Source organism: Cervus canadensis, chromosome 30 (genome assembly GCF_019320065.1).
Source record: "Cervus canadensis isolate Bull #8, Minnesota chromosome 30, ASM1932006v1, whole genome shotgun sequence".
NCBI classification, from domain to species: Eukaryota; Metazoa; Chordata; class Mammalia; order Artiodactyla; family Cervidae; genus Cervus; species Cervus canadensis.
This window is the reverse complement of record NC_057415.1, coordinates 14810447-14823566: the sequence shown is the minus strand read 5'-3', so window position 1 is coordinate 14823566 and position 13120 is coordinate 14810447. Positions and strand designations below refer to the sequence as shown.

At 43.6% G+C, this 13120-nt stretch overlaps 1 protein-coding gene across 14 annotated transcripts in view; it reads right to left on the bottom strand.

The window, feature by feature from the left end:
- Positions 1–13120, bottom strand: part of LOC122431703 (aminopeptidase O (putative)) — a 392534-nt gene that overhangs the window by 50979 nt on the left and 328435 nt on the right. For 2 of the 14 annotated variants that reach the window (XM_043453083.1, XM_043453084.1), the window contains exon 14: positions 3766–5484. The exons of the other annotated variants lie outside the window; for them this stretch is intronic. In XM_043453083.1, coding sequence (XP_043309018.1) covers positions 5395–5484 — 90 coding nt within the window. In that variant the 3' untranslated portion in view covers positions 3766–5394. Of the gene's footprint in view, positions 1–3765; positions 5485–13120 lie in introns of those variants that run through there. 14 annotated transcript variants of the gene reach the window in all.

Sequence of the window (13120 nt, the reverse complement as noted above, 5' to 3'; positions counted from 1 at the left end):
CTTTCTAGAGGTTCATATTACATCACTGAAACAGTATATCCTTTATCCCAGTGTGGTTCATGTCAAGTCAAAGATGGTCAGCTGATCAGAATTGAAAGCATTATTGTTCCAACCTTTCTCCATTAAAAACACAAGGATATTTACATCTTCCAAATAAGCACCTTTAGGTTTTGGCTCATAACAACTGATTCAATGTGTGGCTTAAGGACAAAATTATTAATATCCACATAGGAAATCCCATGGACGGTGGGCTACAGTTCACGGGGTTGCAAAAAAGTGGGACATAACTGAGCAACTAAACAAACAAAAAACAAAGACTTTCAAGCGGCCTTCCCTGGTAGTTTAGCGGCAAAGAATCTGCCTGTCAAGCCAGAGACCTGGGTTTGATCCCTGGGTCGGGAAGATCCTCTGGAGAAGCAAATGGCAATCTACTCCAGTATTCCTGACTGGGAAATCCCATGGACGGAGGATTCCTGGTGGGCTGTGGTCCATGGGGTCGCAGAGTCAGACACCAGACACGACTTAGCAACTAAACAACAGCAAGATAATCTCAAGACTAGCTCTTTACTTTCAAAGTGTTTCAATCTCAATCCTTATGCCATGTATGCCCCATTTAGAATTTCCAAGTCACAAGGAGCACGGTCTCAAATTCTCTTATGTCTGTGTCAGAGTACTTAATTTGCATTTACCAGCTTTTTCCTTGGATATCCTGAGGTTATTCCATCAAATACACCTATATAGTAAGAAGGGAGAAAATGGGGGAATAAAGTATGTTTTTAGTGAGTATCTAGACATATTTTTGTTTGTCAAAGATCCCCCTTATGAAGATACCTAAGCTACTATTCAAAAGGATAGTTAAGAATAAAGTTAAAATAACTGCTGCATGCATTTTGGCTTTCAGCATGAAGTAAGAATATTGATTACATTTCACATGTATCTGAAAAATATAGCTTTCAAATACGTACCCTGCAGGAATCCAGACCAAACTTCTAATAGAGGACAAAGTGGGGACATGGCCTCAACATGTCATTTAGAAAGCAATTCTCTCACTTTTGATAGTTTCACTGCACTGACCCAGCTGACAGCAAAACAGGGGCAGAGAACAACATACAAAAATTTTAAAGCCTCCATTTGATTAAGCACATAATGTAATTTGATATGATAAATTTCTATTTACAGTATACAACATTTAATTGCTCACACATGAGATTTCTGGCATTTAACTTCTGCCTACATGATATTGTTTCTGAAATGTCACAAAATAAAAACAAAAAAACAGTATTGTGATTTGCTGACTCTCACCAAAGACTCAATGCAAAGCTCATGTTTCTAAATGTCAAAAATTCCCGATGTGGTATTTTTGGTGAAAGGCATATTAACTAGATTTAATTTATTATTAACTATATTATCATATAATTAACCTAACATTTTATTTTCAAGAAGAGGGGCACTTTGAGTCAGAGAATTGTACCTTCAGTGAATCTCATTTAACATGAAGAGTCACTGACAAATGGGGAGAGGACCACACAGGTAAACCATCAATTCTCATGGCTCACCACAGCACCTATGGAAGAAGGATGAGCCAAAGTAACAAGGCCGGAAGGAGAGGAAAGCTGGACAAGGAGGTTCAGAAACAGGGGAGGAGTCACTGCGTGAGCTGCTGCAGGGACCAAAGGCGAGAATGGAGACACAGGCTGGGCACTTGGCACCCGGAGGAGAGACTAGGAGCAGAATGAAGAACAAAGGTATCAAAAGAAGAGGTGAAATGAGGACACGCCGAGATGGCACCTCAACTGTGCCAGCCACCAGTGTCCACGATCTGGGCATAGAGAACTCCCTCAGAGATTAACAGCACCCAGGCATGGGGCTATTCTTAGCTATCTGAGTTGGCTGAAGTCAACCAAGTCAGGTGTGCCTCCAGCTGCAGTTTCCAATCTGCTGGGAAGTTATATGGGTATCCCCAAAATAGCAAAAATAACCATTCTAAAATGAACTCTAGTGTTCGAGCACTTGGCCCAATGTTAGAAAACCCTTCTCCCCATTATACACAGGAGCACACACATACCCTACCCAGCGGACCTCTGACCAGTCCCACTGGACACCTAAGGTGAAGGTGAACCTTGCTGCCTTTCACCGCTCCCCCAAAGACACAGAAAAACACTTCTCAATTTCACCCTGCAGCTTCTGAGTCAATGGAAGCACCTTTGAACAGCAAAACTTACTTATATCAAACAAATCTGACAGGCATGTTTTAAAGACAGTGTCGTAAAGCCTGCCTCATCTCCCCAGAAGCAAAGTCCTCTCTGGTCCTGAAGGGACAGGCCTCCTGATTGGCCGCGTGAGGTCAAACAGACCGCTAGGCCCAGAATGGCTCCCTTGCACCCGCCGGCCCCCGGTGCAGCGCTGGCCAGCCCAGTACTCCGAGAGGGCCAGGAGGTGTAACCACAGCTCCAGGAGGCACGGCCGAAAAGGACAGCACGCTACGAGCAGCTGGACTCAGCGAGTCAGGGCCAGCAGTGTCTTCTTGGACACATGAGACAAAGGGCGTCTGCAGGCCTGCTCCAAGTCACACCAGAGGTTTCCCGGACCCCTCACGTTAGTGTGAGATGCTGGAACATGTGCCTTCTGATCAGGCCACTTTCCACGTTATGCTTAATACAGCAGGATGAGAGGAACCGCAAAGTGTAGCAAACCACAGGGGACTCAGCAACTCACTCACGTCCCCCTGTAAACACTGGAAGAAGAGGTCTTCAGCACAAACACATGTAATCAAAAGAAGGGCTGGGGTCTGGAACATCAAAGCCCCTCGGCTGTGGCACACAGCTGACAAATGGGAGACCCTCAAGATACACGGGAACACGCTGAAAGACGGGAGCAGAGAGCGCTCACCTGCCTGAACTGAGGCACATTTTGAAAAGCGAACCTAAAGACATGATCCAGTGAGAGCGGAGGGAGTTTATGTAATAACTCTCCCACCCTCTGGAATTTGCGCTGAAAGAGGATGCAGAGTTGAGGTTCAGCAGCTCTCTGGTGCCTCGTGGGAGTAAGTCCCAAAGGTCCCTTTTCATCTTCAGGAGCACGCAGTTCAGACCTCAAGCTCCACCTGTGGGCCACCATCAGGGCATCAGCACAGGCTGTGTTCCCGGCCTTTGATGGATGGTGAGGTATCAGTCAGGTATATGCTTCTACAAAAAGCTGCTCTGAGGAACGTATTTCCTCCTCATTATCAGGTGGAGACCTACCTGACACCACGTTCTGGTTCTCTGGGAACACGTGGAACAGGGCCAACATGTTCTGTTACTGGGTGTTGTGAGGGAAAGCAGCCTACTTAAGCTTCACGACGTTCTTCTTAAACTAAGAAGAGCAGATGCATGAAGAACAAATACAGAGAGAAGCACTGACTCCATTTCATTGAAGTCAATACAGGTAAATGAAGAGAAATGTATTGCCAAAACAATGACTGCTCCTCACCCACACAAACATGCATCTGCCATGTACCTGTGTGTGCTAACACTACTTCGCTTGTGCGTGCCTGCACACTGCAGAGATGAACTGGGGGCTGCAAACACCACACTCCCCACCGGCCTGGAACCACACCTCACCAGGAGGGGTCTTCACCAATGTAGAGAGCAAGATGGGTCAGAAAAGCCAGCCTGGCCAGAAGATAAAACAAAAATACCAAAGAAGTAGCAAAACATCAGAGTAATAACCCCTTTCAGGATTCAATTATGCTACTTTGAAGTTAAGACTATTTGCATTAAAAAAAAAAAAAAAAGACTATTTGCATTTTAATAAAAGCCAGAAAGCAGGAGACCATTGTGTAACTGCATATTCTTTAGAAATAAGTCGAGAGTATCAATTTCACCATAACTCTTAAAGTAGAACAGAAATAGCCTCACAGTTAATTGCTGAACAGAGAGGCTCATCTTCCATAATTTCCATATTGTGACTACACACAAGTCACACAAGTCACGAGGCAAGCTGGCAGCATACCCTCAGATCTTGAAACGGATGTCAGTTTGATTCACACTGAGAGAAGAAGAGGAAAAACAGCACTCTGCTGGCACTTTTAACATCGACTGTCAGACACAGAAAGTCAAAGGTAAAAGGAGGCATCCACAGGCCCTCATCACTGAGTCCAACCATCCATTCGGGAGATAGTCCTATCAGATTACAGTCTGCATTTACAAAAGTTTACTCCAGTACACTGGGGATTGTTTTCAAATGGATTTAATTAAGGTATACAAGTCCTAGAGAAAGCCAGGACTATGGCTGCAGTTAAATGCTGATTCCAGTATTCGTCAATCAAGTCATCTTTTATGACAAGTAAAGATCTTTCCACACAGCATTTCAAAATCACTGAATTAAAAAAACAAAACAAAACAGTAATCTGAATGAACCACCTTGGAAGTCACAAAGTAGAAGTGACAAATAAAAAACATGCTCTCATTCTTTTTTAATAATTATTTCCACCAAAAGATTTAAAGGACAAATACCAAAATATTAAGAGTAAGTAGCTCTCTGGATAACTGGATTACCAGTAGTTTTCAATTTTCTTCTTTACACCTTCTTAGATTTCCTATATTTTCTGTAATAGTATCACTTTTATTATGAGAAAAAAAATTGTTAATTTCCTTGACTCATGGTTTGTTTGAAACTGGAAGGCCAGGCCTGAATACACCTAGCTGAAATCGAAAAACAGGAAAGGTGCCACACCAGAAAACAAAACTGAGTTATCCTGGGCAGAAACTGGAACACACCATGGCTGCAACAGTCAACTTGGCATTCAAACCAGATTTCCACAATCTGAGCAGCATGACCTGGTGGAACATGGAGGCCACTGAATCCTCCCTGTTGGGCATGCTGTAGTCCATGCCAGCCTGAGGTGTCGCCCAGACTTTAGCAAGGGACTCTCCGAGGCACACGCTAAGGTTTAGTGGAAACTCAGCTTTTTATGTTAACAGGGGCTTGGTTATCACAAATAAAACCAAATTAAAGTTCATTCCAACCTCCTGCCCCTTTACTCCCTGAGTAAACCTTTCTCAATAGCTCCCGAGATATGGCTGAATTCACTTTTTCCCTCTTTACCATGTTCCCTGATAAGCTCCTAGAGGTGTTTATAATCACTGAAACATCCAAAATATCAATAACAGATACATGGAGGAGTAGAACATTCTTAGAAAAATTTACAAGCTGATCAGTGCCCAAACAGCCAGTAAAATGCTGGGTCTCTCAAACCCTGTGGTGAAGGAGTGGATGGCTTGAGGCCAAGCTGCCTGGAGCAGTGATCGGAGGGTGGGCAGGCGTCCACGGGCTCGGGAGGGCGCTGGGAGCTCAGGCGGGAGAAATGCAGAGCGCAGGGAGAAGGGCGCTCACGCCTGAGCGTGCCGACCACTAGGGCACTGAGAAAACAGCCTGTGGAAGCTGTGGCTCTGGGGTCGGGGGTGGCGATGGGGCTCGGCTCCTGTCAGGCACACACACCTCCTAAAAGGCAAAGGCCAGGAAAGTTGAGACTGGTAAAACGATCTGAGGTCTGAGTCTGTGCAACACCCCTAAGGAATTCAGTCATGTTATCATGAAGCCTGACAGCTTCATTCTTCACTCTCCTCTCTGCTCCACACCTCCCAACCACGTCTCTTCCCAGAAGTATGTGGTTGGCCTCTTGATATCACCGCTTCCCCACTTAGAGGACAGTGACAGGGATGACTCTGCATCGGGGAAGGCAGCAAGTACAGAAGGCTGCATCCTAGGGAATACCACAGGCCCATTAGAGAATCAGTTTATATAAAGGAGCACAGACCAAAGACACGCAAGCACCTCCCCCTTACCAGGACGCTCTGCTCCATGTGCATTGTCTGAGAGCGGCTGCTGCCCCGTCACCTCGGCCCCTTCCCTCCACACACACACAGACATTTCATATTTTGGTAATGTGGACCAAAAGCCTATCACAACTTGGAGCCCATGGCTCTCATGGCATCAGAAACAATGCCTCACTTTTAAAACTATCCTGAAATGAAATTCTGCAATACTGTAAGTCACATAACACACATGGGGAGACCTTAACAGAATGCCTTATCTCTGACACAAAGGAGAATCAAAAGGAAAGTCTGTCAGAATGCATTCATTCAGATTTCAGTATTTTCAAGCCTCAGTACCCTGTAAGGCATAGTGAAGCATTGAGAGGCCTGAGGAATCCCCATAAACGCAGCGCTATTAACACAAACTAAGCAGGTGTGTGGTGTAGTTACTCAGATACAAAAGCATTCCCACTGATGGCAGGATTTTCTGAAATGGCAAACAACTCTTGGGAAAATTCAACAAAACACAATCTTTCCAGATTTACCTGGCACTTACATTCCTAGGTAATTCAGTAAATATTAAAGCTGTGTATATGAAAGAGCTTAAGGCTTAGACACAGATTTCTCACCTGGGTGACTCTCCAGCAGACACCTGGAGACTGTGGGAGGCAGCGTGACTCCCTGCCACGCTGCAAACTGCTGGCATTGTACACGCAACGCTCCTGGACTGAACCCACTGAAGTCCAGGAGCCCCCCAGTCCCTGTAACCCCCACATCATCCCCATGGGGGTGATTCTGCCCAGTGAGAACCACCCCCTTTCATCAAACTGCCCCCACAGTGATGAAGCACCTACGGAAGCCAGACTAATTCATGCAAATTGTATTCAGTTGAGGTTGTCTCTTCAGCGCCCAGATCATAAGAAAAGCATCTCTGCCACTATCTCCCTCCCACAGACTTCTGTCACTTGGGGGCCTCTCGTCTTTTCCTCTCGTGAGGTAAGGTGCCTGCCCTCCCTGAAGAGTATTACCTTTAACCTGGCTGTTGCTAAAAGCCACTTTGGATCATCACAAACTCAAAGGACAGATGGGCCTGTAACAAGCACTCTGAGGCTCCTGCTTCTGCTCACACGCAACAGTGGTCATGAACCTCACTCATGATGCAAGGGCTGTTTTACCAGAATGCTCCGTCATGACTGATGATATGACTTATTTAGAAAAATAAGTTTATTTGATAAGCTCACTGCCAGAATAAAACATACCTGCAAAACCTAGGATAAACAAAATAAGGAGCAACTTTCAACACTTGGTCTTGAAAGTGTACAGTAATCCCTGCTATGTCAAGTGATATGACAGATTCTTCCTGACAACTTTTGTGAGGTCTCTGGAAATAGCCCAGATTTATACAAACATCCTTTAGTTGCATTTTTAACAAAGAAACCTTAAAAGCTACCTAATTCTGTAAGCTAGAAACTTTACCATTTAATTATTTAAAGCACCATAAAACATGATTCTATATATACACGTGTCTACTCTATACTGAAACAATGTATGTAATCAGAAATATAAACTTAGAACCTTTGGTTTGAATAATAAGAGAAACTAAAAATAGAAAAGTACAAATATAAAATCCTTTCTAAAAGTAAACTAATTTTATATGAAGTTTATAAGAAAAAAAAACAAAATGGAAAGTTGTCAAACTATTACAACCAAGCCTGATGGTAGAATCTAGACATTAGAGAGAATAGAGTACCAAGGACTGTAATTTTAGTTAACATTTATTAAAGATGTTTGAAAAATTGCAAAACCTGAAAATTGTTCCTAGCTTTCTTCTGTGCAGAAGAATATTTTAAAAATAGTCAAAGATTAAGGTTATTCCTTAAATATGGTCTGTGATTAAGGATGTGGAAAAAACAGAAGCCTCATACATCACTGGTAGGAATGTAATAGGGTGTAACCATTTTGGAAAACAATCCGGCGGGTTCATGAAACGTTAAACGTAAATTTACTGTACGACTTCTAGGTAACTACCCAAGAGGACTAAAAGCATATAGCCACCAAAAAAAAAACCCCACCCAAAACATAATAAAAAACTTCACACATATCCACACAAAAACTTCTGTGAGTCTTTAAGTTGAAAGTTTGAAAGTCAGTTGCACAGTTGAGTCTGACTCTTTGCAATCCCATGGACTGTAGCCTGCCAGGCTCCTCTGTCCATGGAACTCTTCAGGCAAGAGTACTGGAGTGGGTTGCAATTTCCTTTTCCAGGGTATCTTCCTGACCTGGGGATCGAACCCAGGTCTTCAGTGGTGCAGTCAGATTCTTTTACCACTGAGCAACTAGAGATAAAAACAGCCCCAAACCAGAAACAACCCCAAAGTCCATCGCCTGTGAATAGACATACAAAAATGTGGTATATCCACATAACAGAATACTACTGAGGAATAGGGACCCACTACCGACACATGCACCTTCAAAAACATTACGTGAAAGGGGGCAAATACATAAAACCATATACTGTGTTATTCCACTGACATGAAATCCAGAAAAGGCAAACTTATAGTATAAAAACACGAAGTAGATTACTGGTTGCCCGGTGCTTGGGAGACGGGGGGCGGGTGGGATAAGGAGTGACTGCTAATTGCCACTGGGGATCTTCTGGAGATGATGGAAAATTTCTAAAACTAGATTCTGGTGCTGACTGCACAACTTGGCAAATTTTCTAAAAACCAGTGAATTGTACACTGAATTATATGGTATGTACATTACACCTTACACAAGCAGTTAACAACACACATATACACACAGAGAGTCTACAGTTGAAGCCCTGGACAGCTACAAAGTGTTAAATCTGTGTTTTGGTTGTCTCTCTTATTTTCTTGACTCCACAGTGGAAAAGATGACATCAGGCTATTAACATTATGAGAATGCAGAATTTTGCTATTCAATTTCCTCTTAAAGATAATAAAGGAGCATGAGGGGAGGGAGTCATGCAAGGGGAGCAAATAAATCTGCTCTTTCCTCATTATGTAGTTCAAACCGGGTCATGGCCCTATTAGCCAGTAACCACGAGTAGCTTACTTATTACTGGGCGCTGCCGGCGGGGGCAGTGCTGGGGCCTGGGAACAGAGTCCAGCCCCCTACAAACACAAGCAAGACCTTTGTAATGGGCAAAGCCAGGCCAGGCACTAGGCTATGCACGATAATAGACATCCAAAGCAATTAGGAAATGAGAAACTACAGAAATTCTTATGTATTAAAATCTTATGTTCATGTATTAAAATCTAACACAAGCCACTTACCTCAAACTTAGGTTTTGTTAAAATCAGTATCAACTTAGTAATTTTACATAATCAGAAAAACGTAATCTGGTAAATCACGCATACTATGCACAACACCCTAAGTCAACCTACGACGCCTGCACTCCCGTCTCTTAAAAGAGGCAACTTTCGCCAAGCAGCTACTAAATAAACTCGCTAGCTCTGCTTTGCAGACTCATGACGGACCGTCTCTGCAACAGGACATGGGACTAGATGGCATCTGGCACTGTTACTACCGAACCAGAATGGGTCTGGGGCTAAGTCTGAGTGCCATGGGCTGACACGGCTCATAGACGGAAGGTTGGAAGGGCCAGGGTGACGAGCATACGGAACAGCCCCTGCTGGAAAAAGGGTCATGAAAGAAGTAAGTGTGAGGATAAGCTAATCAAAGTCTCTGGAGTTTCCTGACCACCCATAGCCAGGCCAACAAGACTGCCCCTGCCATCTACTCACAGAAGGTCCCAGCCAGAAGACATGCATTTTAGGACCATCATATACATCCCTGTATAAAAGTTTCTGAATGAGGGGAGAAAAAAAAAAAAGTACATAAGTGGTTAAGAGGGCCAATCTGATAGAAACGGTGTGGAATTATTTTTAGTTGAAGTGGATAGCATCTTATGAAAATGAAATGTTGTGGAAAAGAATATTCAGGCAGGAAAAGGGAAATACTATATTTGTCCCCTGCTCTCCCACCGCTCTTAAGCATTTCCTCTACTCTGGGAAGAAAGCAATAAAACTGTTCTCCCTCTGCTCAGAGACACAGTGACCAGCAGACCTACTGGCAGACCCCGTGCTTGGGCTTGGAGTACTGAAAAACACCACCTCACACTGCTGTGGCTCTCGGCTGAGAGGTGCCCCCTTGGCCTAAGAAATCCCTCCAGGGGCTCTCACTGCTCTGCTGGGAGGAAACGGGGAGACCGTTCCAGCGGCCTCCTTAGGGGCCCACACCACGGGGCCCACACCACCCTGACTGCTTCTGAGCCTGCAGCTGAGCAGCACCCTGACTGCTCTCTGTCAACAGAGGTAAGAATATTCCAAGAATGTCAAGGAGGACTAACAAAAATGACCACAGCGTTTTCTCATGACTCATTCCCCTCATCCCATCCCACTTTCTCTCTCATTCCTTCATCTCTATTTAAAATACACTTCACAAGGGAAAAGGAGGGATTAGGTGAATAAAAGTGGCTACCTTCATAATCTGATGGAGCAAGCTGGCTAGTATAACATCTGACATGAAAATTACCCTACATTAAAAAAAAGTACTTTCCTTCCCATAAAAAATTTAAGCATGCTCATAATTTAGAGGGCACATGGAGTTTAAATCGTTAGCAATTAAAAAGCCAAAGTCAGTCCATAGAGTTTTGTCCAATGACCCTTTTAACTACTTGAAAATGAGATCTGATTATCAAGTACTGTTATGGCTTATCTATAAAGATTTCTTCCCCAAAAATACTGATCCTGGGTTTACATGAGCAAGGACATTCTGATAAGCCTTTTTAAAATCAGGTACAACCCACTACTCATAGTTGAGACAAACACTGGGCCCATTTCTTCTGTGTCTGGGTGGGTTTCTATTAGTAAGTCAGTACCTGGAGAAACTTACTACTCCAAGCCAGGTCTACCTAAGAATCTATTACTGCAAACTCAGACCTCTGTAGCTATAGGATATGTGTATGTATCTCAACACTTGTTTTTAAAAGCTTCTTGGAAGCTCAGGACACCAACAAGCACTGTATTTCTTGATGGCCACACTTTTTGCAAATTAAGATCACTTTAATTAAGACCTGAAGCCAAATCAACAACACAGCCCTGATGACGTCAACTAAAATTCTCTTTGGAGGATCCCAGTGGAAACTTCCAACAGAATGCGAGGCAGTGTTTCCCTGAGGCAGTGGCCCCAAACAGCAGACTCCTGGGTCAGCGTGGGAGACAGGTGCACCTTGATGTATGGCTGGGACCTGTCAGGGCAGTGATGAGGCTGCCTCCTCGGTCTTAACTATGGGGACACTTCAGCTGGTCCTACAGACACCAGCCTAATGCTCAAAACTCACACCCTTAGGGCCATTTCTCCCATGGTTACATTCCTTGGTCTAGCTTACTGGTTCTCACGGTTCCTTCTGTTCTCATTAATATACCACCAATGACAAATGACTTTATGCCCTGGTAAGAAAAAGCCCTTTATGCCCTGAAAAAGCCCATCACCAATAACATTAATAACTACTGTTGTTGAGCAGTGACACAGTGCCAGCTCTTTGCCAAGTGCTTTGCGGTAACTATTTTACAGATGAGAAAACTGAGGCTTACACAGGCTAGTTTATTCAAGATAAAAAAGCTAGTAAGAGGTGAATACAGGATTTCAATACCACGAAGGACTCTAGTGGGGAGGAAATGTACTTTATGATTTCAATTTACTTCTAAGAGTGCAGATGACCCACAAGGCATTAGCTGCGGCCATCTCCAAAGTTCTGTGGAGAGAGAAGTTAATGGAAACCACACATGTTCCGGGAAAAGAAGAAAAAAAGTGTCTGTTCACAACAGATTAACATTTCTCTTGCCAAGAAAACTAGAGTCGGGAAACTGCCTGGGAAGTAAACCTTCTTGACAACTGAACTCTTCTCTACTGAGCTATTGTTAAAACGGAACTATTGTCAAACAGTATTTTATTGTTTACTTATTTTAATTTTGAATTATTTCTGATACTAAGATTTACTATAATGAGTTGTCTTTTTAAAAAAGGAAGTAACTTTTAAATATGCTGTTAACAGTTTTTCACAGAAAAATTCCCACCATGAGTGACAAAGAAATACTTTTCTTTTTAACCTTTATTTAAATAATGTGTCTCACCCTCCAAGATTATTGGAACATCATTTTAAAGACAATAAGAATATTGAAGGTCACATATATTTATAATACATCCCTCTCTCGTCTCTGTAACAGTGTATTATTGCAAAACAGGTCTGATATAAAAAATTAAAAATCAAGAAACCATGACTACATGTTCATGAACTATAACAATTACTTCCGGTGTTTTACTGGCTTCTCCTCCTCCTAGTCAAGAATTTGAAACCAGAGCAAGGAGTCTCATAGCAACAAGTCGAATTTCCTCTCTTCTTTTATCTTGAACTCCACTGGATTACAGCAGTTCCCCCAAAACCCAATGTGAAGTTGAGCAAAACCAAGCATAAAAGTATTTTTCACCTTCTGTTCTGGAGCCAGGTTTGTTTCACCTTCACTTTTTCCACTGAGCCTCTCCCTAGGATGGCTCATGATGACAGTGACTCTGCATTATGCACAGGGCAATTCTAGGGAAGCATGAGTCAGAGTCAGACGCAGACGCAAACAGCGCCAGCTCTGGAAATAGCGGCTGCAGCCTTCCTCCAAGATGGGAGATAGCGGTCACAGAGCAGGCCTCGGCCCAAACCTCCCCTGCTCAGAGGTCAAGGGCCGGTGAAACGGGCAAACTGTGTGTGTTCGCACACACAGGCACCCAAGCCATACGTGCACAGTGGTACATCAGTGATCCTCTGTTGGAAGACAGTTCAGCATCATTTAGATTTGTCTCATGATAACCCAGTGCTCTAAGATTAGGTAATGCTACTGTTAACCATGCCAGTGACTTAACGTTTAAGAAGGACTCAAAGTACACCACGTGTTAGCAATACAGGAGTATCAACCAGCGCATTCTCTCTGGCACCTTTCATTTTGCTGGGAAGGGTGCCTTCAACGCGAATGGAACGGCTCGGCACCTGCCTTCTCTGTTCGCCCGTCTGGCTGGGAGCCTACCTACCAGCTGTGTTGCAGAGGACACACAAGTGAGCTCCTTCCCTAAGCCATAATATTCCCATTCACTTTGTCCTGCCAGTAGCAGAGAGAGTTCTGGGGAGCTAAACCTTTCAGAACCCAAGTCCAGCATTTATTGATACTGTTTTGGGGGTAGAGCTGGTGTCATCTGGCCCATAAGCAAACAGCCAAGTCAGAAAACTACAGAAAAACTTCACTTTAAAT